This window comes from Alternaria alternata, assembly GCF_001642055.1.
Source record: "Alternaria alternata strain SRC1lrK2f unplaced genomic scaffold CC77scaffold_8, whole genome shotgun sequence".
NCBI classification, from domain to species: Eukaryota; Fungi; Ascomycota; class Dothideomycetes; order Pleosporales; family Pleosporaceae; genus Alternaria; species Alternaria alternata.
In genome coordinates, this window is record NW_017306197.1 from 785,372 (window position 1) to 809,809 (window position 24,438).

The following is a 24,438-nucleotide window of genomic DNA, read 5'->3' on the forward strand; positions in this document are numbered from 1 at the left end:
GTGGCGTGAGATAGGTGGAAGAGCAGAGCAATCATCCGTTAAGTGAGAGAGAGAGAGGCAGTTGTTAGCGGGAGCACGGACGCTACAAGATGAGGGAAAAGCGACGAAGTCAGTAGGTGAAAGGGTATATTGGAGTGATACGAGACGCTCAACCGTGTGGAAAGACGGCTTGTCCAGTTTTTGGACATACTCACGCTGGATAGAAAAGAAATGTACTCATACAAGCATACTCATCAATGGGTGCGCATCACCTAGTCGTCCGAGCCATCCTCTGGGAGCTCCCTCAGTACATCCTCGACAATGTCAATCAGCTCGTCAACATCCGGCCGCTCATTGGGCTCCAGCCTCAAACACTTCCTCACCACCTCTTTCACACTATCTGTGATCGCATCCTCAGGGTTGGCCTTTTGCTTGCCCCTCTGCATACCCTCATCTGGGAACCTCCAGTCACCGCCCAAAACACATATGCTCAGACTACCACCCGTCTCGTCTGACCTAGCCTCGAAGGGGCTCTTGCCGACTAAGCATGCGTAAAGTGTGCAACCGAGCGACCAAATGTCGACTTTGGTGTCGATGACTGAGCCGGTCTTAACGTCAAAGAGTTCAGGGGCGCGGTATGGCATGGTCGAGTGTTCGGCGGCGGTATCTTGGATTTGTAGGGCAAGAGAGCGTGAGGTTACGGGTGTTGGTGATGGCGCGAGGGAGCCGAGATCCATCAGGATGGGTGTCTTGCCGTCGTCGTCTATCATTATGTTGCCTGCGCATGTTAGTCCCACAATACATCATCGTATGAGGTGTGCGAATTGCATACCAGGCTTGATGTCCCTATGCGCGTATGCCCTCTCTCCGCCAGGCGCAATGCCTTCATGCGCCGCTGTAACTTCCGACTCTTCTAGCAGTCCTTCTGCCTCTTGTTCGTCGTCTTCCTCATGATCGCGGTTTCTCCTGCTTGGGCGCATTTCCATGCTCTCTGCAGCTTCCGCGTCTGCTCTCTTTGCATCTCTCCTGACTTTCTTGGCCTTGCCCTCACTTCGCGCGCCGCCAGGTCCACCTTTAATCTTGTACTGATGCATTGCCTTTAGCGCTTTGCAGACGCCTAAGAACAGCACCATGAGTCTCCGCTCAGGGAACTTTGTGTGATTGACCAGGTTCGCGTTGATCATATCTTGTAGATTACCTCGACGGTAGTATGGGAGAAGGATGTACACAGTCTTCGCAGACGAGTCTGATTTGTCGGTCTCAACAGAGTAGTCAATCGAGTGTATAATGTTCGGGTGCGGCGAGAATAGTGTGTAGGCCTCGACTTCTTTGAGCGCCAAGCTCACGCTTTCTTGTCCGAAGGGACATCGTATCTTCTTGAGCGCAAGGAGTTGTTGATTCGAGTTATCTTGTACGAGATATACATATGAGAAACCACCCTATATCGCGATAAGTCAATTGGTTGTGTGCTAACGAGAGATACCCAACTTACCTCGCCCAGCAACCGTAATATCTTGAAACTCCGACTGTTGATTTTGAGTTGAGGTGAGCTTGGGAAGCAGACCATGCAGTTTGTGAACGAGTACACGACGTCCAGGAAGTATGTGCCTAATGAACTCATCGTGGCGATTGTTATTACGATTGCGATGTGTTTGTTTGCGAGCTGACGACAGTTACGGGAGTCGATGCCGGATAAAGGTTAGACGCGCGGCCAATTCGAATCGTCGATTATGGTTATGAAATGGAGGTTACGTTGGGGCGATGATAGGGTAATCCGAACGGAACGATGGTGAAGACGTGTTGTTTGCTAAGACAAAGCACAGGTGTGTTCGAGGATGCTGACGACGTGGTTCGTCCGTGATGCGCCAAGGGTGTGGCTAAGGTCCCGTACCCACGTTACGGGCCGAAAGCCAAATGCCACACCACGTGGGATTCACGCCTGCAATATATACTAGCCAAATTGTCTTCATTCCATCTTAGTAAGCCATCTATCTCAGATGGCGACTTCTGGGGCGTGTGGCTCAGTGGTAGAGCGTCCGCTTTGCATCTCTTTCGGTGCTAATCTGCGGAAGGTCCGGGTTTCGATCACCCGCCCGTCCAATTCTTTTGCTAAGATCAGCTCCTCTATCAAGATGTGCTGTTGACGATTTTTTGTTCATGTCGCAGCATGTCAAGAACGAAGGAGTTACTACAAACTTCATCTTTGGTGTTTGTTGACTATGTTGTCTACATTTTTTCACCTAATCGACAGGCATATATATAAGCGTATGATTGACTTGAGACGAAAGATTGGCGCAAGCTATATAACATCTTAGTGGAGGTATTTCTCGACGATATGGACACAAACTTATACTTAGAAGAACTCAAAGATATAAACACAAGAGGCCAGATCCCTCGTAATTGTATCTCGACCCGCCGACAATCTATTCAACCTCATTATTTCTTACCCCAACAATGACATTGATCTTAACACGACACCGAACTCCACGGAAGCAATCATATCGCCCCCTAGAACAGGTATCTCAACTGCTACGCTAAATACAGAGGGTATTGTAGTTTTCTCATCATCACCTTCCCAAGTCGACATCGTCCCACTGCTCGCCTTGTCGTCTCCCCGCCAGAAACCCCTAGCAGCCATTTTACTATATTTCCCTCAGGGCCAAACATTCTGCGGCCTCTCGTCAAAAGCAAAATCAACCTTCTCATCCAACACCTCCAAGAAATTCTCTTCTGCACGATTGACATCGTACAACGACCTTGCAGTGTCCTCGCATTGATGATACCACATCCTCTCGAAATTGTACTCTTCTCCCTCCTTGTCGGGCATTATCGCCCACTCGGGTATCGCACACGTGTCCTGTTCGCCATCCATGTACCACCAGAACCTCATCATGTCGTCCCTTTTACTGCGCCAGTTGTCGCGGTTCCACTTCCTTCTCATGGGTGAGTGCTTGTCCCATCCACGTATAAGACTGCGGTAGTGCACAATGGGGTGGATGTATTCGTTTGTATCGCCCATATCACGAAGTTTGACCCACTTCTGTGCCTTCCTTCTAGCGTCGTATATCTCGACTTCTTCGTGGCCTGGCTTACGCGCACGTGCTCCAAGGAAGTGGTAGAAGCCGCCATACGAATCTACGAGAGGGCCCGTGCCCCAGCTAAAGTCGAAGTTGGTGTGTTCGTGTGGAGGGTCACGCCGCGGAGGTTTGAGTTCGTCGCATGTGAGGCTGAAGCTGGGTAGTTTCGGTAGCTTGTCCAAGAACTTCTCAAAAGAGCCCTCATGGTGGTAGGTACATGCGTAGCGGAGGCGGAAGAGCCAGCGCGTGTACTGAGCCATAAAGAGAGAGAAGGCATGTCGGTCAATGGTAAGATGAGGGGAGATGACTTGGAGCATCCAGCATAGAGTTGCTGTAGAGATATCTAAGTAAAGATTAGCATGTATATCTTACGGGTATAACACAATATCGCCTACTTTCGGAATCTCCTTTCATGTCGCCGAAAGCGTCTTGTGATCCGCCGCCGCAGTTGGTATGAACACCTGGAAACTAAGAGTGACATCGTTAGTGAGGTCTTCCTTACTGGAGTAAAGTTTTACATACCCAAACCTGTTTCAGCTCTGGCGTAGGTCGGTTCGGATCGTCAACGAGATCTGTGGGAATGTACCAGAGAGTCGGGCGGAAAGCCCTGCGACGCTCGTCCAAAGCCAATGCCTGATATGCATGCTCGATATCTATCGAACGGTTAGCAAGAAATGCATATTCCTTAATAGATGAGAACTCACTCTCCGTCAGCTTGACATTGTGGAATCCGTACTTCGTCCTTGCCCGTGCAAGGTCTAGACCGATCAGGTCTGGTACGCCCAATGAGCCAACAGTATCCCAGACACCCACCACCTTCACCTTTCTACTACCCTCACTGACTGCAAGCTCACCGTGCGGTCGAATCTCCCACACTTCAGTCATAAGTCGAAGATCATCCATGCCAGTGTTTCTGATATCGATACCAATCTTCTCCATCTCTTCTCCTTTTTTGCTGAGCTTGCCCTTGGTGAACCACTTCCACGCTTGTGTTTCTCTGAACTCGACGCCTTCCTCGTTTGTCTGGTAGAGACGGTACAGTTCAGGGAAGAACTGCATACTGGTTGGTGCAATGACACCGAGATCCGAGACCAATCCAGCAACCGCACGTGCTGTATAGGCACCTCTCGAGAACCCAAAGCAGAAGATCTCATCCCCCGGCTCGTAATTTTGCACGATAAAGTTGTATGCTTCGATGACATTTTCTGCCAAGCCAGCTCCCGTGCCACCCTGTCGTCGCGCTTCAGAGGCACTGAGATTTCCGGTTCCTATGCCGGAGTCGTAATAGACGATCTGATGGAATTTCTTCGAGGGATCGTCTTTGTCTGCGCCAACACGCGCGATCAGCCGGCAGAGTCTTGTGACATTGGAGGGTATGTTGTTTTTGCTGCTAACGCTGGACTGCCACGTACCATCGCAGCAGATCACAAGCCGTCGTCTCCAGGCTTTGTTGTCGTCCGAGAGGAAAGTTAGTTTGGCCATTGCGAAGAGCGAGAAGTCTACCGCTCTCTGTAGGGCGCGACGCAGATTATAAGAATGATGACTGTGTATAAAGAAATATGCTGAGACGCCGATCTAGTACCAAGACTGGAGTTTGGCGAACGCGAGGACGTTGTATGTGACACTCAGGGGTAAGCACAAGTACCAACAGATGAAGCTCACCGGAGATAAGCCACGATGCTGCATCCAGGCAATGAAGTAGCGCAGCTCTTCTGATTTAACCTCGCGAATCTCACATCGCGAATGAGCGGTGTTCCAACGCCCAGTTGGCCGCCTGAATCGCTAAAGCGCCTCATCGTCAAATCGCGACTGGCTGAAGGGGGCGCTGCCAAGTGACGTGTTTGATCGCGGCATGAAGCGCATCGCATCCGCACGCTTTGCATTGTCACCCGGGTCAGGCTGCGAACTACTTCAATGTGTCAGGCCTGGCGTGAGGGTGTCAAGTCGGGGCTGAAGGGGTTGCTTCTGTTCTTCGCGTCGGCCCGCTACCTGGACATGGGAATGTGGCGCGCATTAATCCGCGGAAAGGACACTACGCGCTGACCACCATTACCCACTCGCAATGACTTCATCTCTCCGAGCTGGACGACTGTGCTGGAAATAAATCTCAGGCGCATGCGTAGTTGGCTGCCGACCGAATCGATGCGGCTTTGATAGTCTCGAGGTGTTGCAGGCGGAGCTGATGGGCGTAGGGCACTACGATCAAGGCGTGTCAGCTGTTACTCGAACCCCGAATCAACATTCAGGCAGCGGCAGGCTCGACCACTATCCGATCTAAGATATTGCGCCGACGGTCACATCTCATTGTCAAGAATTGGATTTTTTGTTACACCAATGTGGGCTTGTACACCCACGTTTCACTCGGCACGTGCCGATTGTCGCAAAAGAAAGACCGAAGTTGCTTGCGCCGCCTTCGAGGCGGCGATATACCAAATGACTTGTCATTCGCGTCAATACCCTGTATCCAATAGGTGGTCTATACTATCATCCAACATCAAATCGTAACCAATAGTCGCTAAAGAGCAAATCCATAAAGTGTCCCAATCCCTGTGTCGCAATATGGCGCCATTTTGGCGCAACCTGAGAGCACCGTTATGGCAGCACCAGGCGTACCTATATAACGCCCACCATCCCACCATGAAAAAGAACGCTTAATCGCTGAACATCAGAAGACGCTGTCCTGAAACATGTACGACAAATCCACAAGCCGTCAAAGCTATGCTCCGATTCCTTCGAATCTACCGCTCACATTGAGCGAGGCGAATTGCCAGCTGTATGTGGCCGACTACCACCATACTGAGATCCGTCATTAAAGCCCTCGAAGCTCTCGCCCGAGGACATCCGTCTTAGATCGTTATCGTCACCCATATCGACATCCTCCATCTCGTACCTTCCTGCTCCATTCGGATTCTGTGGCGGTCCCATATTGGAGAAAGAGCTGTATTGTCGTGGAGGCGGCGCGGGCGGCACACCGGCGTTGCTGATTTGCTCTGCAAGACTGGGCTTCTCCGCCAAGTTGTTCAGCATGGCGCGACTCGCGTCCAGCATTGACACTGCATACTCAAGGAAGTCGGCTCGCTTCGAAGAAACCGAAAGCGTCCAGCGGTATTCGCACAGTCTGAGCTTGTAGAACTCAGCTTCCTCCTTGGCGGGTGCCGTAGCCCACAGTAGCGATCCAAAGGTACCAATAAGAGTAAAGTTGACTTTGGAAGCAAAGTACCAGAAGGCCTGTAAGTGCTCTGGCTTTAGTCTGTTGACAAAGTCCATAGCCGAGATCAGGCGCGTCTTCGCAGCGTTGCGGCACATGAAGAGACCGTATGAGTCAGGGTTAGTAGAGTCGAGCGACTGTACTATGCGCCTGTGGAGCGTGATCTCTGTTGCAAAGTATGCGAGATGGAGGTAACCCGTCGAGGTGAGCTTACCCTTTTCGGGGACACTCATCTTTACTTCCGCTGGTAGTTTCTCATGCCACTGACGGAGCTTAATCTGCACTGGTTTGGCGCGTGCGAGTATCAGCTCAGTTGACTTCTTCCCAGCGTTGGCGAAGTCGTGGATAGCCGTTTGGGTGTAAAATGTATCCATGACCTCAGCCATGATCTGCGTGAGCGCAATCATCTGAGCATACAGTATGCGGCCTCGGTGACTTTCCACCTGTTCATCTTCCGTCTCTTCTTGCCGTGTCTCGAAACCATCTCCTTCTTCAATAAAGTCGTCTTCCGTAATCGGCTTTACTGCCCAGTTGGCATTGAAAATGTGTGATGGTCGGCCATGGATCAGGGAGCTCCACTTGTCTTGCATGTATAATGCCCATGCTATGCGCTTCCTCAACCCACGCTCCCAAAGAGGAACCGACCATGATGAACAGTCAAGATGTAGGCCTAATTCTTGACCGATTGCCACCAGCTGAGTTGTTAAGCTCCAAGAGTCCGCTTCAGGACGCTGCAGCAACAACAAGCCAGCTTGTACAGTGGAAAGTTTCGGCCGCTCCATGGCCAATGCAAGCGCTTTCATGGCGATTGCTTCCAATCGGGCTGCATCAGGTCTAGAATAGTTGGCTAGCTTGGGGTTGAGTGACCACCAGTTAAGGGCTAGAATGTACATGCCAGCCAACAAAGCCGGTGAGAAGCCTCGGTCGCCATTGCGATATCGCTCGACGAACAAGTGCTTCTGGATGATGGGGTAATTTGGGTGTACTACTTGGAAGTACAGATCTAGCAAAGCTGGGCCATGTGGATGCACAAGCTGCTCAACCTGGCCTAAAGCCTCAGACTCGCCGGCGAAGTCTTGTGTGTTTTCGTCAGGTAGCATAATGAAACATTCATGATCGTTCACTCGTCGAAGTGTGCCAAGGTCAAAGGTCGACTCGTTATGGGTATCGAACTGTGACAAGCCAATAAGCAGGGAATCGAACGGAGAACTCAGACCGATGTATCTGCTATGCTGCCGTCGCTGCAATCCCAGTGTCTCTCCAAATTGAGGCAAGTGAAGACTTGCTATTTGGGACAGCGAGGGCTGTGGTGGTGGTGGACTTGGCGCAGTTGCTGTGATGGTGGGTGTTGATAGTGCTAGTGGTGGAGGATCTGAGTCGACGGATCTGCCATAGGATGTCAGCTACGACATCCGACAACATGCTGACGAACCGAAACATTGGGCGACGACAATTTCCAAATCCGTGACTAGACGTGGGACGGGAAAAGCAAGTACTGTCACACGTGCGCACGTGACCTGGTAGCGTGACGCAAAGGGCATAGCAGACGTCGGAAGTGATATATCTACGCGAGCCTGGAGGCGCAACGAAAAGCAGGGAGGTGGGGTGACCTAGACATACCTCTTCTTGGTGTTGTTTGGTGAGTCTTTCTTCTCACCGTCGACGACCTTCCTTTTCCGTGGCAGTGGGCTCTGTACAAAGGTACACTCTTGCTTGTGGAACTCGCACAAGACACACAGTGCAGCACCCTCGTGTATTACACAGCGACTCTTCCTCCGTCTGCACGCGTCACAGGGGCGTTCCCTCCGTGAGCGGATGTTAGATACTGGACCGTTGTTGGACGTGGGCTTGCCCAAGCTCTCCTTGCTGGATGGTGACTTCTGTATCGTGCGAGGACGAGCTGGTGCTATAGAGACAACAGGGCGTGGGCCCATAGCCGGCTGCTGCATTGCTACGGCCGTCATGGCTAGCTGGCGTGGTGGAATGGGTGCGATAAGGCTATGATAGACCACGGCCCGTTGGCTAGCTTCCGAATCAGGTTGCAAGTATCTGGCTATCGGAAGCAGGGTACGTGACAGGTCTTATCGCGTGGGAGATAGGTAGTTCAATCGGTTTATGAGAGATATCCCGGGCAAAGCAAATAAAGTTGAGTAATCCAGCGGAGATGATTCAAGAGAGGCCCAGATCAGGGTCCTAGATTGCCGGTAACGGCGGCGAGAAGTATGAGGTGACTGATGGTTCGCGCCGTCATTGAAGGTTCACGAAAGAAGTAGAGGATGGGCGCAGGCGGGCGGGAGAGGCGGGATAAGCCTGGGCTTGGAGCTTGGAGACCTAGAACCCTGTGTGGGGAGAGGGCAGGCGCATAATCGGGGTTGGCAGTCGTATATATTGGAGTGATTCTGGAGAGCGCGCTGCGAGTGTCTTTTGTGGCAGACATGTGCTCGGGATGGGTTTCAAGATGCACTGTGCACGGGCGTTGCTTGGAGGTAAGCTGGATGCGCTCTAGCGGCTTCCTGCATTCTATCTTACGTACAGCCGAGAGATAAGGGAGGCTCGACGGGCCAATGGCAGCACCGTGTGCCATCCCCCACCTGAATAATGTGATCTTTCAATTACTCCAGCTCTGCCTTATCTGTGCGTAGGTACTACACAAGATCCAGTTTAACTGTCTACGGGAATTACTCTTATGTACTCGTTACCATACTCTATAGTTTTAGTATTGGCACATGCACGTCACCCACGGCTACGCATCATTATCTCTCGCCTATCATGCGTAAACAGTGAACGACCGTTGGAGGGACCTTGCAGCTGACAGGTCCTGCCGCCAGAATTCTCGGCCTGTACAGCCACGACAGCACATGGCGAGACGTATTGCATTGCAAATTTTGCAACGCCTTCACCAGTCGCTTCATTGCAAGGCGGATCTCGCCCGATCTTGCCCAGTATCCATGGTTGTGGTATGAACGGCCTCCGCACGTGTCGCGTGTTCTCCACAAGCCCTACTTAGAATAGGACCCTCGATAGCGATCTCCGCTCCGCTATGCCCCTGGTCTCGTTTCTCACCGCTCGCCCTTCAGGCAAAACGCTTTCCGCTCCGACCACCGGCACTGCACACGACCCGAATATCTCCGCCAATCCTAGTCAGCGAGTTGCATCTTGCCGTTGCATTCTGCCATTGATGTCATAGCAGATTTCGCCGTTGTGACGCGATTCAGGGAGGCTGGTAAACAACCGCGGCGTTTCTAGGTGACGCCAAACCTACCAAGAACGCAGACGGCTGGAAAATCGGATGCGATCTACACCAGTGTACGTAAAACGAAGGCTTAGCCTCGTACTGCCAGCAACCTCAAACTTGGGTTGCGACTCTGCAGAATGACAGATGGGTCCCTAGTAGCACGCTCAGGATTTCCACATCCGACCTCGCTTAAACCACCATTTAATCTCTCAACAACGGAATGATATATCCTAGGTCCATGTCAAAGGGCCGTAAAGAAAGCCAGATCGCAATATTCCATTCAAGGTCCGCTCACTGTAAGTGGTCCAAACATCGGACAATGATATACCCGCTCGACCGCCTCAAGAGTTGGAAATTTCGTAGACCATGGGTTCGTGGTTGACATTACGAGATCGTTAAGCGCAGATCTGCTTGTGACAGACTAGATGGGTGGATTCTGCCCAGGCTGATGACACCTCAGGGAAAGTCGGGCCGCTTTTCTCCGGAGTATGATTCAACCACTCCGCTTAGCTGTGATTGGCAACATTGGCAACACCCTACACATGCATCGCATCTCATACAACCGCCACATGGCATACCTACCATATATGCCCTATCTGCTTTCTTGTTTCTACACGGACAATACTTCGCAAAAGCCGCGCACCCGTTATCATATTCTACATTGCCTGCTACCTATCCCGCTACTAGGCTCAGTAAAGACGGTGTTGAAGCGCTAGTAAGAGTTGGAGAAAAGAAGTGGTGAATGTTAACTCGAGCACGCGACAAATGCAGATTCTTTTCAAAGTGCACTCGTAACTAAGAATGACGAAAATTTTCCTCCGCGGACTCCCCGGCCTCATCGTCGATAGGTTACATCATGCCATGAACATATGCCTCGCCAAATACAGAACTTCTTTTGTCACTCTTATTTCCGTATCGCGAGCGCTTGTCCAAACATCCTCTCAGGCTATAAAACATGGAGGTTATGAGCACGGGTCCGACTTTTCCGCTTAGTTGGCCTCCGCTGACCACCTGTTAACTGTGAACGCTGCAGGTCCACCCGTAAAAGCTTCAGTACCAAACTGGTAGACTAATAAAGTCGTTAGCATAAGCACACCTAGCTCTATCGCCTAAAGCAACATTAGAAACTTACCGATGAGGTTTTGGCTCGACGCAGGATAGCCCTTGTTGCTGGTGAGCCAAGTAAAGAAGTTCTTGATATCACCACTGTAATTGGTGACAGGACTTGGAGCAACGAAGCTGTAAACTTTCATCGCCCCGTTGTATCCCTCCCAAAGTTCCCAGGAGCGGCCGTCGACGGTTTTCATGCCTTGCGAGGTACCGATGGGGTAAACGTTGCCCAATCTGGCGAGCCTGTTGACGAGGAGAAATTAATGATTGCACTGAGATTAGAGCGTCAATATGAGAGTAGCACTCACCAAACCATAAGCTCGTAATCCCCACTACTCCTATCATGGTTGATATCCGCAGCAGTGAACACATCGTACGCAACATTGGCGCGCACGTTTGTCGTATTGTAGCTCCACTGCGCTGTGCTCGGCATGGTGCTGTATTGCGATATCAACTTTTTGGTGGCCAAGCGGCCGGCGTAAACGTAAGATTTCACGTTGTTCTCGGCACCTTGCCACTGCCAGTTTGAGTGCCAGGCCATGCCGTTATTGAAGCCGTCGTAGTATGTGCATTGCGAGCCGGAGGTTGCGGCGTCGCGGCCCCAGAGGTTGTTGAGGAGCTCGTAGCCGTTGGTGGAGTAGTAAGCGTATAGGTCGCAGAGGGTTTGTTGCTGTGCGACAGTGACAGAGGCGAAGCCTGCCAGGACAATGGAGAAGGCTTTCATGATAGAGGTGTCTTATTTGATCTTTTATGTATACGCTCTTTTGATGCTCTGTTGATGCTCTGTCGATGCTTAGCTTTCCTGGGAGGATCTGATGGCTTTTGTATAGTCTGAATTTTCAAGACATCAATCAGTTCAGTGGATTGCCCTCATATCGCGTTCTCGGACAAAGTGCATCGTCTATTGGAGTTCGTATAATCTGAACTTTACAGTCTGCGAGCGCAAATCACCCCTACGCTCCGATCTTTTATGCTGGGTTCCGAGTGGTTTTGATATGCTGGCTCAATTCGCCAACAAAATGAGCCACCGGCTGTGCCCACATACTTCGACCGCGTGAGTTGAGCACGGCCCTCATCAATTACCGCCCTCATGTACCGATAGCCTGGAGTACTTAATGGATCCCTTAACCGGGGAATTGTGTGCGGGCAAGTAGGTCATCCTACGTATGGCATCATTTATTCGCAACGTCAATCATACTGTGCTCGACCGAGATCTGGGCGCATAATATCGAGGACATGAGATCCAGGAAACCCAAGAAGATCCATCAGCGACCTGATGCGATCGACGTTGTATCCCTGGTATACCAGTATGTCGCACTCTTTTTCTCGAGAGAAATGGAGCTGATCAGGAGCCAAGTGGTTTTTCTCTGGAGATAATGTAAAGGTCAACGCAGCTTTTTTTGTGTCCTGGGGAGCTGCTTGTCATTCTGATGCTCCTATGCGGTGCCCATGATATCAGATCTGACATTTTGCTTTGACCGATGTCTGCAAACCGCAGGATACGGAAACGTTTATGTCTATGTTCTCCATTGAGTGGCAGTTTTGCGGGTTCGATAAATTCGGCAATAGAAGAAATGTCGTATGTGTAAATTTATAAGATCTTGTAATAATTGTGAATCATGAGTTTAAGTTGTGAGGCTTTCGAGGTTCTGTGAAGCCAGGCAGACACACACGCTCCCAGGTAGCTTATTAATCGATTGCCTGGCTCAGGCCGGCGGCCGAGGTTCTACGCCTCTTCGATACTACTCTGCATTTATTTCTTGAAATGGCGCACCTTGCTTTTTCTTCATACCTCGATGATTTCCTCATCGGGAGAAATGTCAACAAACACGAACAACGCAGGGACCAGGATTGACGTGTGGGACGCGCTAGATTCGGTCCGTATGACATACGTCAAGTTTGCGCTTAGATTCTGGAAGGCATACTGGTGTCCAAAAGTCGTCTGAACAGGTTTAGGATTTTGACCAAGTGAAGGAGCTACAAATCTATCAAAAGATCTTATAGCAGCTAGCAACCGTTTACCTATTCCATGGTCTCTTGCCCAATTTCCAGTAACGCCCAGTACCTCCTTCTGCCTCGGCTGTATATACAATTGTGGGCTTTCAGGTACCCTGTCATGATGGATTTGAGACACGCTTTCGCTCCGATCGTAACCCTACAAAACCAGCGCGTCAATCATACCACCGTTATCATATCATCGTTATATTTAACGCGCCTCGCTGGAAATGGACAAAAAAGGTATCGCGATAAGGCCGTCTCGTGTGCCGTGGTGGTCTGCGCAGCTGTTGCGCGTATTGTGGTCAACGTGTTGTAGACCTTGTGCTGCGCCGTGGTGCGATATCAGGATCAGTGCATAGGAGGCTGGTAGTTGATCGGTCGCCTGTCCAACGATTAGCCAGCAGCGCGCGATATTCGCATAGGAACAACCTACTTGAAGAGCAAGATGTGTGGTTCTGGCTCATGGACTTCGTAGTGCTCCCATCCCAGACTCTGTTTCCAAATTAGCATGTCGTTGGTAGCCCGCGTTCTTTGACGCATACCTGTGTGATTCCCAGTGCCCGCCATTCCTCTTCCCATAGCAGCTTCAATGTGCCTCTAGCGCCGTCGAAGTAATCTTTTGGGATAGCTTTCAGCATTTGCTTGGGGAGCTGTACATGACGGTATTCGTATGCGTCGTCCGAGTATCTAAGTCCAGCGTTAGCAAAGAAAACGCGCTGACCGCTTCTTGCTTCGCCAACCCACCTTGCCGAGTAATGGATCGCGTCGATAAATTCATCCAGCTTCTCTTTCTCATGCTCAGATAGCGGGCGCGGCTTCTTGTTCCGGCGTGTGAAGTCAATATCCAATTCGGCCGACATGTTGGGTGGAGGGTGACGCGAAGGAGGAGCTCGTGTGCTCGTCCAGTGGGGGTTCGTCAGGTGGTAGAAGCGAGTGGGGCGGGCAGCTGCTTAGCCGGATGGGAAGTCGCAGTTGTGTATGTGTGAAGACGCGCGCCGAGGGAGAGTACCGTGTTTTACCGCGCTAGGGGTATCTTTGTCGTGCAAGAGGAAGAATAGTTCAAGTAAATGAACCTAAACAGGCGTTGTTTACGAAGTTGTGAAATTTGGTCGATTGTCCAAGCTTCTACGCTAATTCGGCCGTAGCCTAGCGTAACCGTCCAACCACATTCTTACCGCACCTGGGCGACGTCTTTCACCCCTGCATCTGCATCTCCGCTGATCAGCGACGTGCAGTCGAGTTTACGATGCAAACATCCTTACGCCAGCTTACGTACGCCTAAAGATTTCGAGTACCCAGGCACTGCCGTTCCCTCTCTCCATCATCCTCGGGTAGCTCTTCAAACATTATGACGACTTCACCACCATCATCTGTCAAGCATTTTCTCGTCTGCTTGTACCGACTAATTGCGATTTGTTTAAAAAGCTGCATATTTCTGTCGAGAATCCACATCTTTCACGTTACAGTCGCCTCTACATCTGTCTAGCATCCACCACTAAGGCAACTACTAGCCCCTCGAAAACACAGATCAATGTTGTTTGCGCATAACTCGCTACCGACTTCCGCTGAACAAACGATCTCGATGAGCGTATCATCTGCTTTCAAGTCGCACTATCCCGCTATTACCTGTCTTTTTGGCTTCTGTCGTCGATGTCATCTCTCCACCGTCTTTACGTACTATGGCCTTCTGTTTGAATAGTCTCGTCTTCATCGTGTACGAAACTCGTATGGCTATCACGCAACGAATATTTGCATGAGAGGTGGAGTTTCACTGGTCAGTTGCGCAATAACCCCACATATGTTGGCGTTAACTTCATGTCTGCAAGCCTCTCCTAGGTGTCGCTATGAGCAGATGGATATTTATGTCCATCCGAAGTGGCCCTAACACCATTATCTCTAAACGCCGCTTTCAAGATACCCAACAAATCGCTCAAACTGCCCGATACTCCGTACACACCATACCATCTTTGTCCGTCCTCTCGACGACCTTAGAATGTCCACTGCCATCGTCCAGCTTTCCCTCACGCCGATCCCATCTTAGTTGTTTCTTTGGTTTGATCACCATCGCCTGCGTCATCTCGGGTTTTTTCTGTCCCAGGTCCCCATGAACCACGTCAATACCGTTGTCAGCAACTCCTCGCTCTAGCCACTCGTTCGCTTTGTCGTCGCTCGAGCTTGTTTTAATCTCTGGAAGGAGCTCGATCGACGGTGATGGCGGTGCGGACGAGTAGCGTTGCTGCAGACCTTGGTAATGCTCTTGTTGTGTCTGCTGGCGAGACAGGCGATGCGAAAGGCGAGACTCTCGGCCGGATTCAGGATTGAGTAGGACAGGCTTAGAATCGGCATTTTGACAGGCTTTGTTTCTACTTCGATTGGCAGCAAGACGAATGGTGAAGTACATTAATATCGAAATGAGGATCGTGGAGGTCAGGACAATAAGAGCGAGGAAAAGGTTCTGTATGAGGCTCAACTCAGACATATTCCTCAAGCCGAGCTTTTCGGTTACTGTCAGATCTGTGGAAGGCCGAAATAGAGGGATTGACAGGTATTGTGGCGCCTGCTGCAAGAGCTATACTGCGGTACTTAAGCCTGTCAGCTACTGCATGAGTGGGTTTCCAAGACCCAACGTAACTATGCAGTGGACTCCTTCTAGGTAGTTACCCGACCCATTGCCTTTCTGGGCCGACACTTGCATGCCAATGTACAAGAATCCGGTTAAACTGCCCTGTGGTCGTGTTGAGTCGCGCAAAGTGCCACACAATACGGGAAGGAAGAATTGCACTACTATGCATTGACTTGAGGGATATGAAAGCCAGTCCTGAGATCCAAATATGGTCATGGCATGCATAGGTCAACCTTTGTGATTTTCACGAGCAATTTGCTGGTTGATACAGCACATATGTACAACACCATCGCCTAAGTCCCTACTCGGACTCCAACGCGCCAATGTAGTCATACACGAGTCTAACCCGAACAACCTCATCCTTGTTCTTCTTCCTAACCACGAACTTCCTCGTCAACTTCCTCTCACCACCAATATCTGCAAACCCCCAGATTTGCCACGCAGTCCAAGCATTCCCCTCATTATCCACGTAGCTCTCAACGATGTCTCCGTCTTCCGTCTCCTTTAGCCACCCTTCAGCCAAAAACTTGATGTCTTCCTCCTTTGCACCTCCACTCTTTCCTTCTTCCACTGTCTTGGCCATGGTAGAGTAGCGAGATCGTCCCTTGACGGTGCCGAAGAGCCAGTCAGTGTGCTCGCGGTAGTGCCAGTCCAACGTGCGGTTCTCGACGGAGCCCTTGAGACCGCCGGTGATGAGTTGATCGATCTTTATGTGCGTAGTTGGGGTGTTGTCCTCGCCTGTTGTGGGAGATTGGTAAAGGTGTTGGGTTATCGTTGCAGCGCCGAGGGCTTTTCGTGTCAACCAGCCGATGCCTTGTAAAGAGAGAACAGGATCGAAAGCATCGGAAAGGGATTTGTTCTGGGATACATTAGGCTTGTTCTGTAGTCCAGCGATGCTTAGGATGAAGATGAAGCTTTGTAGAGAACGAAGTGACCTGAAAGCTGTACAAAACTTACCATGACCCATTTTCCTTGGAGATTCTTGATATCAGCACTTGATGGAGCTGCCATGTTGCCAATTCCTATCGTTGCTTAACACTGATGTGGTATGGAACGACTGTGTCGTATGAAGAGCTGCGGGGCTGTGGTTATTGGTAGTGGATACCAGCCTGTCTTGGACGGCCATATGCAGGACATCTTATATGCCAATCGCCAAAACACCAAGCCTATTCAAAGACGCCGTGTGTGCTAGCACCTGCCTTAGTTGACAATCGCATACTGTCACGTTCGTGCCTGATCGAAGATACAATGTGGCGTCATGGCAGGGATGCCGAGGTCGTCTCCTTTAGGGTAGCGGGGAACCCTGGCCCTCTGTCTCATGCGCGTTCGCAGCGTTCGCAGCTCCAATCCTGAACTACATCCACGGCCATTTTGGGCTTCACGGCACAACCCCGGATCGACCGGACAAGCTTCATGTGAAGATTGTTCGGACATAATACCGCAAGACGTGCGTCCCCCGATTGAGACGGGATAATACGAGTATTGAAGAGAGCGTAACCTCTCAACCCAGGAGCTGGCATGTGATCAACGACCTTCCAGCTCACTTGTCCCATGTTCCTTATAATCTTATCAATATTCCCTCTCTCATTTGCTCTGTTCTCGCGTTCCATAGAGGCGAGTTTAGACCAAGTCTAGCGACGAACACAGGCATGTTGGGATCGACAAGCTAAGAATATTCCTATGCGACACATGATTCCACTGTCGATGGACTACTCCTACTACGGTTATCTCGATGATCCGAAAAGTCTTCTATGGTTGTACGCATGGCGCTTGTCAAGGCGATGATTTGCCCCAACGTCTCAGCTTCACCAACTGAAAAATACTACCCCAAATACACCGCAAGCACTGTTTTGAGCAAGTTCTCTATTGGCAAACCTTACCATCTCGGCATTTGTCAGGCGCCCCGGGTTTCGGTTCGTTACATGTTCCGAAACGTCTGCCATGTTTCAACAATCGCAAGCATGGTGTGACTTAGCGCACAAGGGGAGAACTTCAACATAGGCGAATATCGTTAGCAACTTCGCATCTGAAGTAAGGCTGCGACACGGATTGTGTTCGATGCCTCAGATATGACTTGTTTGGACTGCCGGCCGGTCGGTAATTTCCCCTCATCTTGAATCTGGTTCGTGATTTCTTTTGTTTCCAAGGTTACCATTGATTTCGTCCCTAGCTTCAACTCTTCCTCTTTTGCGCGCGCTGGTATTCGCATTGTGTGTTTCCATTTCATAAAATCGAAGTCTTCTCTAGAGCGCAGAGTTCCGGGCTGCAGCATTGTCGCACACAGTCTCATCAAACTTTCCGTCACTTCTCATTCATTGGACGCGCATACGGCTTCGCGCAGCACCATCGTCACAATTCCCAATTTCAGACGGTTACAAGCACAGTGAAAGTACCATCCGCACGTTGCAATCAGTCTTGCGATCCCAACATTTCGCCAGCAAAGCATCACTACTCTCAACCTACTGTTACGGCGGTTCCAAAGATCGGCCTAGACATATCTTCGGGTACATATAACGACTTGAACGATCGACTTCAACAGTAATTTCTTTTCGCAAACGGTCAACAGAACTGAGGGGCCGAGCACTGTCTCCGCACTCAACGTCGGATAGCGCAACAGTCATCGCATATATCGCAGTCGCTCTCACTCGTTTGTTTGTCAACAACAACCCACTATATTCACGACCACTCCCACCTCATCGGTCTTTCCCTCTACTCACAACCCACACTCGTTACTCCTCAAGGAATTACCCGACATTCTTCTGATCGTCACTCGCCAGCCCATCCAATAATTGCCGCATCTACTACGCGCCTCCAGCCAACCGCAACAATGAAGTCTTTCCTCATCCTTACAGCCTTCACCTCCAGCGCCCTCGCCTCTGCGATCCAACTTCCCAACCACCTTATGGACCGCGATATCGATCCAGCGACTATGAATCCAACACTGTTCTCCGTACTATCAGTGCTGAAAACTGGTATGCCCACGGGCCCCAACGTCCCCATGCCAACTGGCAATTCAGAGCCAGATTGGTACCAGAGGCTGCCGGAAGATGTTAAAAGCCTGTTACCGTCGTTCTATCCTGTTGCGCCTACTGCTCAGGCTGTGGTTGCGGCTGCAACGAGTGAGGTGCAGGCGAGTCAGGTTGTGAGCCAGGTGGTGTCGTCGGTGCTTCAGAGTAGTGTTGCAGTGTCGAGTATTGAGACTACAGTGGTGAGTGCTTCTTCATCTGCCTCATCTTCTGCTCTATCGTCATCTGCGTCTGCGGCTTCGTCTTCTTTGTCTTCCGCCATCGAGTCTCTGTCTTCTACTGTCGACGCCCTGTCTTCCACGACATTGACATCGCAGAACACATTTACTAAGACGTCGCAGTCCGCGTCCATGGCCAGCAACACACAATCACCTTCATCTTCCGCACAGTCTTCAGAAAGCGCATCACAAACACCATCTTCTACGGTCCTGGCTAGTGCTTCAGCCACGCCATCGAGTTCCCTTTCTACTGGCGCTAGATCCGTAGCCAAGACAGAGGCACTAGCTATAATCGCTTTCTTCAGTGTTGGGGCTGGGTTCTGTATCTTCGCATAGTCTGGTACGATGCTCTGGCATTGCGTAACGTGGCACCGGTGAGCTACGCTGGTTTCGCTGCCATCTTTTCGTTTCTCTGAGGTATCTTGTAGAGTTGTGTTTAGGGAGAAAGTGGGAGAAGATATGATTTGGGCATCTTGGATGCCGCATGATGAAATGTCGTCAATGCAACGAGTATAGTTCACTAGGCGCTGAGTGGGCGCACAACGTATGCTTTTGCATCTTTTTTGTATATTGTTTTCCAAGATATCCCCATGCGATACAAAATCAATACAGCTTTTCGTTAACTTTGCAAACGTTGAAGATACCACTACGGCTTCTTTAGGTTATTTCAAATGCGACAACGCACCGCAAAGATAGCCAATATTATACCATTTATTCTGAGCTTGTTGTATATTTCCAAGAACAGCCTATCATATCGGTGTCGAGTACAATTCACAGAGGACCAACTTCTTCACATGCAGCAATTATGACATGATTGGTGGCACTGACATGGTCTGTGCGGAAACGTGAGTTCGCGGGTTCGCGTCGACGCGTCGCACTTTAGCAGCTGTTCAACACAGCGACATCGTCACATCATCCTCAACTCAACCCCAACAATGGCCGACTTCTTCAACATAAAAGCGCGGCAAGCCAATGCTGCCAAGGCTAGCTCATCGAAAGCGCCCACAACGAAGCAAGAGCCCAACCGCATGCAGCCATGGGTTGAGAAATAGTGAGGATACAGTCTCTGAACACAGCACGCAGTAGCAACGCTGACAGGTTTACAGCCGCCCCAAAACTCTCTCCGAAGTCACTGCCCAAGATAATACCATCCAAATCCTGTCCCGCACAATGCAATCCTCCAACCTCCCACACATGCTCTTCTACGGGCCCCCAGGAACCGGGAAAACCTCCACCATCCTCGCCCTTGCCAAGGAACTCTACGGCCCCGAACTCATGAAATCACGTGTCCTCGAACTAAACGCCTCGGACGAACGTGGCATCAGCATCGTGCGGCAGAAAGTGAAAGATTTCGCGAGACAGCAGTTGAGTGTTGCGCCGAACCACACCGTCATGGTCGAGGATAAAGACGGTAGTGAGGGGGGCAAAACGGTGCGGTATAGAGACAAATATCCCTGTCCGCCGTTCAAAATCATCGTGTTGGATGAGGCGGATAGTATGACGCAAGATGCGCAGTCTGCGCTGCGTAGGACCATGGAAACATACTCACGTATGACGCGCTTCTGCCTTGTGTGTAACTACGTAACCCGCATCATCGACCCCCTCGCGTCCCGTTGTTCCAAATTTCGCTTCAAGAGCTTAGACCAAGGAAACGCTGTGAAGCGTGTAGGCGACATTGCGAGACTCGAGAAGGTGGAGTTGGAAGACGGTGTTGCAGAAGAGTTAGTGCGCGTCGCAGATGGGGATTTGAGAAAGGCAATCACATTCTTGCAGTCTGCGGCTAGACTTGTTGGCGCTGTTGTTGCAGCAAACGGCCATAATGCTGGGGCGGGAGGAGGAAAGAAGAAGAAGGAGAAGGAGAAGAAGGTTGTCGCAGACGAGGATGAAATGGACATTGATGGAGCAACACTAGTACCCCCACCAGCAGTCTCCCTTCCCATCATCGCTGAGATCGCGGGTGTATTACCTCCCGACACACTATCCTCCTTCAGCGACAGCCTTTTCCCCAGATCTTCAGCGAACAAAGTCGTGCGGTATGCGGAGATTGCCAAAGTCGTGGAGAACATGATTGCGGAGGGGTGGAGCGCGAGTCAGACCGTGGGCCAATTGTACGAACAGATCATGTTTGATGAGAGAGTCGAGGACGTGAAGAAGGTTAGACTCGCCGGCGTGTTTAGTGAGACGGATAAGAGGCTTGTGGATGGTGGGGATGAACATCTTGCTGTGCTGGACTTGGGGGTTAGGGTTGCTGGGGTGCTTTGTCTCTGAGGATAGAGCTAATACGGTGAACTGAAGTTGTCGCGAGAACACTTGTTAAACGATGATACAAAGCACACTCGTACCAACATGCACAGAGAATAGTAAAGAATGTCGCTCAACACATAACGAATGCTATATCTAACACTAAAATACCAACCAAATAGCATTAGGTCGTAACCACAGTAACTCTTGCAGGGACGACAGCCCGCTCCGAGTCAAACTTTGCTCCATCCGTAGTACCTCTCTTATATAAAGCAGGTGAGATTACAAGTTGGACGTACTTTTGTCTGTGCCGTGCACCACCGATGCGGTCATCGTCCTCATCATCGCTCAAGTTGTCGTCCTTCATACACCCAGCATCAAACATTAGCAGCCCTTCATGAGAGAGCATTGTTGGGAGCCTCGGGGTCCATAGTGCCCGTTGCTGGCGTAGGAATTGCGAGAAGGCAAGCGCGTCTTTGAAGATATTGATAAGACTCGCGGTAAGATCCTGCTTTTTGTCGGCGTCCGCCCAGACGTGGACAAGATCCATGACTGCTTGGGCAGCAAGTTCACTTCCAACTTGAACGCGCTCCTCTCGTGAGGGATGTTCGGTTGCTTCGGATAGAAGGTGAACAGTCAAGGCTCGCCAGTCGTTAAACGAGCGTTGAGAAATGACGTTATCGTCTGGATTAGTCAGAGGTGCGCCATATTGATATTAGGAGGACAAGTTTGCGGAAAGACAATATTGTAGTTGAGAAGCAAAATTCGAGGACTTACCTGTATACCAGAGTTTGTTCTCAAGGCGCCTAAACGCCTCCAGGTCCACTTCGGAAGGCCCGACATCTTCACCAGTGCTGGGCCCTTGTTTGTTAAGGATGCGAAACAGCGACCTGATCATCACGTACGATGTCCAACCGCGAATGAAATGCCGTTTCTGCTTCTTGTCTTGCTTTGGCCTTTCGCTCTTGACTGCCTCGTCTAGTTGATCTAGTGTCAAGCAGGATGGAGCTACTTGCCGATACTCTGAATGCTTTTGCACTTCTAAATGCAGCTCCTGTCCTGTAGTGCAGGAAAAGCCGGAAGCCCAGGTACGAATGTCAGCGAGCAAAGACTCAAACCTCGAACGGATGACATCGTCAGTTTCCTGCACTCCAAAGACGAGTTCCTTGGAGTCTTTGGTCTTTTGCAGCTCATGGGCTGATAGCTTGATAACCTTGACTGTGTCTTGCTCCGTTTGTAGTGCTTTTTCCAACCCCAGTATTCTCTCCCTAGTCGTTTCTTTAAGTTCGTCGTACAACTGCTGTAGGTCGTTTCTTTGGTCCCTGTAACGCTCCATTTTGGCATAGTCATCCTCGATAGGACGGTTGTCCTTGCGAGGGTAATCATCCTTGCGAGAGTAACCACCCTTGCGAGAGTAATCATCCCTGCGAGAGTAATCATCCTTGCGAGAGTAATCATCCTTGCGATAATAGTCGTCCTTGCGAGTACGGTCGTCATCCTGACGTTGACCGTGGCTGGAATCTCCATTGAAAAAACTTCCAACTTTCCCTCTAAACTTGCTACCCTAATTATCCAATTAGTTTCACCCAGATTATGAGCTGATAGGAACCCACCTTGCTACTATGAGACTTTTCTTGTGGTGGTGGTGGGTATTGGTGATCTGTGGGGTATGAACCAGGCGGTTGCCCCTGCGCATTCGAAGATTCTCTGGCTGTCACCGGCAGTCGCACATCTCGATTGCCTTAGCATGGTCTTAGCAAGTTGTTTCTATTGTGAAGAATGAGAAGAGTCACCTTGGTTCTGATTTGCGTAGCTTCGGGTGAGGATGAGTTGGGGCTTCTCTGTCTGGGGAACTTGCCCTCCAACACTGTAGTTTCTTGGTAAGGCTGGCGGCTTTGAAGAGGACTTTGGCTTCGAGAACTTATTAGCCTGCATTCCACTTTATCTTTCAGTAGAGCCAGGTACCAATGGTTGTTCATCATTGCGATATATCTGTTCGACCGATTGCCCGGTTGCAGGAATAGCATTGCCGGGTTCAGTGAGTCTTGGGTTGTGTCGGTCCGTCATGGTTGGTTGACAATGATTTTCACAGCACGTCTAAATAGATTGCGAGACTACCATTAAAGAGAGAAGAGATACGGACGGTCAAGACACCAAAGGTGCGAGAGACGCCAATTGTCCCACAATAGCAGCTTTGGGCGTTTGCCTGGCCCAGCCACACGAGGCTACCATGTCAAGCTCAGAAGGCGCCGAGGCTGCGGAGGAGCGAAGTTGCATTTCAGCTGATGCGGCTGATTACTGCATCGTCGCTTCAGTGAAGGTCGAGGTCACGGTCTAGGGGCCGAACGAACGGATAGATTCTAAGCTAGCCTGTGCACAGGGATCGTCAAACCTCAGCCTGGGCGCCACCAATACGGCAGCTTGGGGGCCATCTGCACTCCTCACCCATTCACGACAATTGAGAGTAGAGAGACCGCATGGTAAACACAGCATAGCCTGGAAAACTACTGCAACTAATCCTAAACCGCACACAAATTGAATCTTAGCTGAGTCCTGTGTAACCGAAATTGACACACTGCAGGGAAAGATGGCCAAGCGCCCCGTACCGTCAGAAAGCCAGCAGATCGCTGATCGAGCCGAAGTCAAAGTTCGCTCCCGCATCTGTAAACCATGAAGTGAGGAGTCCGGTCAATCCTGGAGGAATGCCCACCATCGATGCCAGGATGCTAACAGCAACTGGCACAAACGGAAGGATTCTAGACATGCCAGACTTCTTGCGCGCAATCTGCTGGTCGACTTCCTGATTGACGGGACGCTGTAGCGCCACTTGTTCATCACGCACCTTTCTCAGCCTCGCCTGCTCATTCTCCCAGTCCTTCTGAATCTGCCGTTTCATGACCCGATCGCTCTCAAGTAGCTCCTGCTTCAGCCGCTCCAAAGACGCCAGCTCTTTTTCGTACTGCGCTTTTAGTGCATCCAGATTGTCGTTGACCAAAGAACCCGCTGCCGTTTGATCCAGCCTCTTCTTCTGATGCACAATTTCCTTTTGCAACTCAAGAACCACTACGTCCTTGCACAACAGCTGACCGGTTAGGGCAATGGCTGAGTCTCTATCGCCAAGGAAGCGGCTCATGTTTGATCCCCGTCCTAACATATAGGCCCAAAACTTTTCCCGCAGCTGCCGCTCGCGATCAGATCCGGTGGCTTGTGTGACCCCATCCCAGCGGGAAGTAACGAGGAGCACATTTTGAAGTGCATCGGGGCCGACGACTCCCTTCAAGATTTCGAATGTCTTGACGGAAGACCGGTTAAATCGAATGTCGGTGATGCGGTGGATATACAAAACCCCTTTCAGCTGAACTCCTAACTTGTACTGTGCAGTAAGCACCTTCGCGATTTCTCCCAAAATCTCGGAATCAGGGCGTGTAGTATCGTCAAAGCCAGGCGTATCAAGAAGCAGGACTTTGCTTTGGCCAAGTTGAACAGGGACGAGCTGGCAGGACTGTGTACCTGTAAGCTGTTAGTCTCTGCAGGCCCAACACAGAATTGAAGAGGACTTACAAGAGTCAAGCGAATCCCCTTCTTCGACTACCTTGCTTCCCGCTAGCTGATTGATGAAATAACTTTTCCCTGCCCCCGTCACTCCCATAACAAGAATCATGCTCAGAACATCGTTGGGGTTACTGCTTGCCGTCATGATGGCAAAACGAACGTGCTTATACG

The 24,438-nt window shown here is 50.6% G+C and overlaps 11 protein-coding genes and 1 non-coding gene across 12 annotated transcripts; 3 read left to right on the top strand and 9 right to left on the bottom strand.

Annotated features, from left to right (window-relative positions):
• Positions 1 to 25: 25 nt before the first annotated feature.
• On the bottom strand, positions 26 to 1,877 carry CC77DRAFT_1039917 (serine/threonine kinase 16). Its single transcript, XM_018527179.1, has 3 exons — positions 1,472 to 1,877; positions 812 to 1,418; positions 26 to 757 (listed from the first exon to the last, which is right to left on the bottom strand). The coding sequence occupies exons 1-3, from the start codon at positions 1,598 to 1,600 to the stop codon at positions 252 to 254; spliced, it is 1,242 nt and encodes a 413-aa protein (XP_018387127.1). The 5' UTR covers positions 1,601 to 1,877; the 3' UTR covers positions 26 to 251.
• Positions 1,878 to 1,989: 112 nt separating this feature from the next.
• Positions 1,990 to 2,079, top strand: CC77DRAFT_t35. The gene has a single exon. It is a non-coding gene; the product is annotated as a tRNA-Ala (tRNA).
• Positions 2,080 to 2,406: 327 nt separating this feature from the next.
• On the bottom strand, positions 2,407 to 4,626 carry CC77DRAFT_834546 (hypothetical protein). The gene is made up of 4 exons (XM_018533345.1): positions 3,761 to 4,626; positions 3,579 to 3,709; positions 3,452 to 3,524; positions 2,407 to 3,399 (listed from the first exon to the last, which is right to left on the bottom strand). Exons 1-4 carry the CDS (start codon positions 4,536 to 4,538, stop codon positions 2,633 to 2,635), a joined length of 1,749 nt encoding a protein of 582 aa, XP_018387128.1. The 5' UTR covers positions 4,539 to 4,626; the 3' UTR covers positions 2,407 to 2,632.
• A 744-nt stretch (positions 4,627 to 5,370) lies between these two features.
• Positions 5,371 to 8,338, bottom strand: CC77DRAFT_834606 (nitrogen regulatory protein OTam). The gene is made up of 2 exons (XM_018533346.1): positions 7,885 to 8,338; positions 5,371 to 7,650 (listed from the first exon to the last, which is right to left on the bottom strand). The coding sequence occupies exons 1-2, from the start codon at positions 8,226 to 8,228 to the stop codon at positions 5,802 to 5,804; spliced, it is 2,193 nt and encodes a 730-aa protein (XP_018387129.1). The 5' UTR covers positions 8,229 to 8,338; the 3' UTR covers positions 5,371 to 5,801.
• A 2,013-nt stretch (positions 8,339 to 10,351) lies between these two features.
• On the bottom strand, positions 10,352 to 11,434 carry CC77DRAFT_834540 (concanavalin A-like lectin/glucanase). The gene is made up of 3 exons (XM_018533344.1): positions 10,918 to 11,434; positions 10,632 to 10,852; positions 10,352 to 10,568 (listed from the first exon to the last, which is right to left on the bottom strand). The coding sequence occupies exons 1-3, from the start codon at positions 11,331 to 11,333 to the stop codon at positions 10,489 to 10,491; spliced, it is 717 nt and encodes a 238-aa protein (XP_018387130.1). The 5' UTR covers positions 11,334 to 11,434; the 3' UTR covers positions 10,352 to 10,488.
• Positions 11,435 to 12,939: 1,505 nt separating this feature from the next.
• CC77DRAFT_834537 (CKS-domain-containing protein) lies at positions 12,940 to 13,676 on the bottom strand. The gene is made up of 4 exons (XM_018533343.1): positions 13,352 to 13,676; positions 13,150 to 13,294; positions 13,041 to 13,099; positions 12,940 to 12,989 (listed from the first exon to the last, which is right to left on the bottom strand). The coding sequence occupies exons 1-4, from the start codon at positions 13,465 to 13,467 to the stop codon at positions 12,956 to 12,958; spliced, it is 354 nt and encodes a 117-aa protein (XP_018387131.1). The 5' UTR covers positions 13,468 to 13,676; the 3' UTR covers positions 12,940 to 12,955.
• An 861-nt stretch (positions 13,677 to 14,537) lies between these two features.
• Positions 14,538 to 15,008, bottom strand: CC77DRAFT_1060507 (hypothetical protein; the record flags this gene model as incomplete). The annotated part of the gene is made up of 1 exon (XM_018528342.1): positions 14,538 to 15,008. One exon carries the CDS (start codon positions 15,006 to 15,008, stop codon positions 14,538 to 14,540), a length of 471 nt encoding a protein of 156 aa, XP_018387132.1.
• A 407-nt stretch (positions 15,009 to 15,415) lies between these two features.
• On the bottom strand, positions 15,416 to 16,572 carry CC77DRAFT_987228 (hypothetical protein). Its single transcript, XM_018536238.1, has 2 exons — positions 16,188 to 16,572; positions 15,416 to 16,089 (listed from the first exon to the last, which is right to left on the bottom strand). The coding sequence occupies exons 1-2, from the start codon at positions 16,239 to 16,241 to the stop codon at positions 15,532 to 15,534; spliced, it is 612 nt and encodes a 203-aa protein (XP_018387133.1). The 5' UTR covers positions 16,242 to 16,572; the 3' UTR covers positions 15,416 to 15,531.
• Positions 16,573 to 18,057: 1,485 nt separating this feature from the next.
• On the top strand, positions 18,058 to 18,810 carry CC77DRAFT_1060509 (hypothetical protein; the record flags this gene model as incomplete). Its single annotated transcript, XM_018528343.1, has 1 exon — positions 18,058 to 18,810. The coding sequence occupies one exon, from the start codon at positions 18,058 to 18,060 to the stop codon at positions 18,808 to 18,810; it is 753 nt and encodes a 250-aa protein (XP_018387134.1).
• Positions 18,811 to 19,366: 556 nt separating this feature from the next.
• CC77DRAFT_987231 (replication factor C subunit 4) lies at positions 19,367 to 20,891 on the top strand. Its single transcript, XM_018536239.1, has 2 exons — positions 19,367 to 19,525; positions 19,581 to 20,891. Exons 1-2 carry the CDS (start codon positions 19,410 to 19,412, stop codon positions 20,740 to 20,742), a joined length of 1,278 nt encoding a protein of 425 aa, XP_018387135.1. The 5' UTR covers positions 19,367 to 19,409; the 3' UTR covers positions 20,743 to 20,891.
• CC77DRAFT_835125 (hypothetical protein) lies at positions 20,821 to 23,052 on the bottom strand. The gene is made up of 5 exons (XM_018533348.1): positions 22,681 to 23,052; positions 22,509 to 22,626; positions 22,329 to 22,456; positions 21,493 to 22,279; positions 20,821 to 21,399 (listed from the first exon to the last, which is right to left on the bottom strand). The coding sequence occupies exons 1-5, from the start codon at positions 22,780 to 22,782 to the stop codon at positions 20,900 to 20,902; spliced, it is 1,635 nt and encodes a 544-aa protein (XP_018387136.1). The 5' UTR covers positions 22,783 to 23,052; the 3' UTR covers positions 20,821 to 20,899.
• A 589-nt stretch (positions 23,053 to 23,641) lies between these two features.
• On the bottom strand, positions 23,642 to 24,376 carry CC77DRAFT_899244 (P-loop containing nucleoside triphosphate hydrolase protein; the record flags this gene model as incomplete). Its single annotated transcript, XM_018533559.1, has 2 exons — positions 23,642 to 24,225; positions 24,277 to 24,376. Coding segments are annotated over 2 exons (684 nt in total), but the record flags the coding sequence as incomplete, so codon positions are not given.
• Between the last annotated feature and the right edge of the window lie 62 nt (positions 24,377 to 24,438).

What these genes read in the sequence shown, in the direction of transcription:
- CC77DRAFT_1039917 (XM_018527179.1), bottom strand. Translation starts at nt 1,600, where the DNA reads ATGAGTTCATTAGGCACATACTTCCTGGACGTCGTGTACTCGTTCACA. An exon ending in TATTACGGTTGCTGGGCGAG is followed by an intron (nt 1,419 to 1,471) that starts GTAAGTTGGGTA and finishes ATCGCGATATAG; the next exon opens with GGTGGTTTCTCATATGTATA. An exon ending in GCATAGGGACATCAAGCCTG is followed by an intron (nt 758 to 811) that starts GTATGCAATTCG and finishes TAACATGCGCAG; the next exon opens with GCAACATAATGATAGACGAC.
- CC77DRAFT_834546 (XM_018533345.1), bottom strand. Translation starts at nt 4,538, where the DNA reads ATGGCCAAACTAACTTTCCTCTCGGACGACAACAAAGCCTGGAGACGA. An exon ending in CAGAGCTGAAACAGGTTTGG is followed by an intron (nt 3,525 to 3,578) that starts GTATGTAAAACT and finishes TGTCACTCTTAG; the next exon opens with TTTCCAGGTGTTCATACCAA. An exon ending in CATGAAAGGAGATTCCGAAA is followed by an intron (nt 3,400 to 3,451) that starts GTAGGCGATATT and finishes ATCTTTACTTAG; the next exon opens with ATATCTCTACAGCAACTCTA.
- CC77DRAFT_987228 (XM_018536238.1), bottom strand. Translation starts at nt 16,241, where the DNA reads ATGGCAGCTCCATCAAGTGCTGATATCAAGAATCTCCAAGGAAAATGG. An exon ending in TCCAAGGAAAATGGGTCATG is followed by an intron (nt 16,090 to 16,187) that starts GTAAGTTTTGTA and finishes AATGTATCCCAG; the next exon opens with AACAAATCCCTTTCCGATGC.
- CC77DRAFT_834537 (XM_018533343.1), bottom strand. Translation starts at nt 13,467, where the DNA reads ATGTCGGCCGAATTGGATATTGACTTCACACGCCGGAACAAGAAGCCG. An exon ending in GGGCACTGGGAATCACACAG is followed by an intron (nt 13,100 to 13,149) that starts GTATGCGTCAAA and finishes ATTTGGAAACAG; the next exon opens with AGTCTGGGATGGGAGCACTA. An exon ending in CCACACATCTTGCTCTTCAA is followed by an intron (nt 12,990 to 13,040) that starts GTAGGTTGTTCC and finishes ATCGTTGGACAG; the next exon opens with GCGACCGATCAACTACCAGC.
- CC77DRAFT_834606 (XM_018533346.1), bottom strand. Translation starts at nt 8,228, where the DNA reads ATGACGGCCGTAGCAATGCAGCAGCCGGCTATGGGCCCACGCCCTGTT. An exon ending in CCAAACAACACCAAGAAGAG is followed by an intron (nt 7,651 to 7,884) that starts GTATGTCTAGGT and finishes ATCCTATGGCAG; the next exon opens with ATCCGTCGACTCAGATCCTC.
- CC77DRAFT_834540 (XM_018533344.1), bottom strand. Translation starts at nt 11,333, where the DNA reads ATGAAAGCCTTCTCCATTGTCCTGGCAGGCTTCGCCTCTGTCACTGTC. An exon ending in GATTACGAGCTTATGGTTTG is followed by an intron (nt 10,853 to 10,917) that starts GTGAGTGCTACT and finishes CCTCGTCAACAG; the next exon opens with GCTCGCCAGATTGGGCAACG. An exon ending in GTCGAGCCAAAACCTCATCG is followed by an intron (nt 10,569 to 10,631) that starts GTAAGTTTCTAA and finishes CGACTTTATTAG; the next exon opens with TCTACCAGTTTGGTACTGAA.
- CC77DRAFT_835125 (XM_018533348.1), bottom strand. Translation starts at nt 22,782, where the DNA reads ATGACGGACCGACACAACCCAAGACTCACTGAACCCGGCAATGCTATT. An exon ending in AAAAGTCTCATAGTAGCAAG is followed by an intron (nt 22,280 to 22,328) that starts GTGGGTTCCTAT and finishes TTGGATAATTAG; the next exon opens with GGTAGCAAGTTTAGAGGGAA. An exon ending in GAACAAACTCTGGTATACAG is followed by an intron (nt 21,400 to 21,492) that starts GTAAGTCCTCGA and finishes TGACTAATCCAG; the next exon opens with ACGATAACGTCATTTCTCAA.
- CC77DRAFT_987231 (XM_018536239.1), top strand. Translation starts at nt 19,410, where the DNA reads ATGGCCGACTTCTTCAACATAAAAGCGCGGCAAGCCAATGCTGCCAAG. An exon ending in CAGCCATGGGTTGAGAAATA is followed by an intron (nt 19,526 to 19,580) that starts GTGAGGATACAG and finishes ACAGGTTTACAG; the next exon opens with CCGCCCCAAAACTCTCTCCG.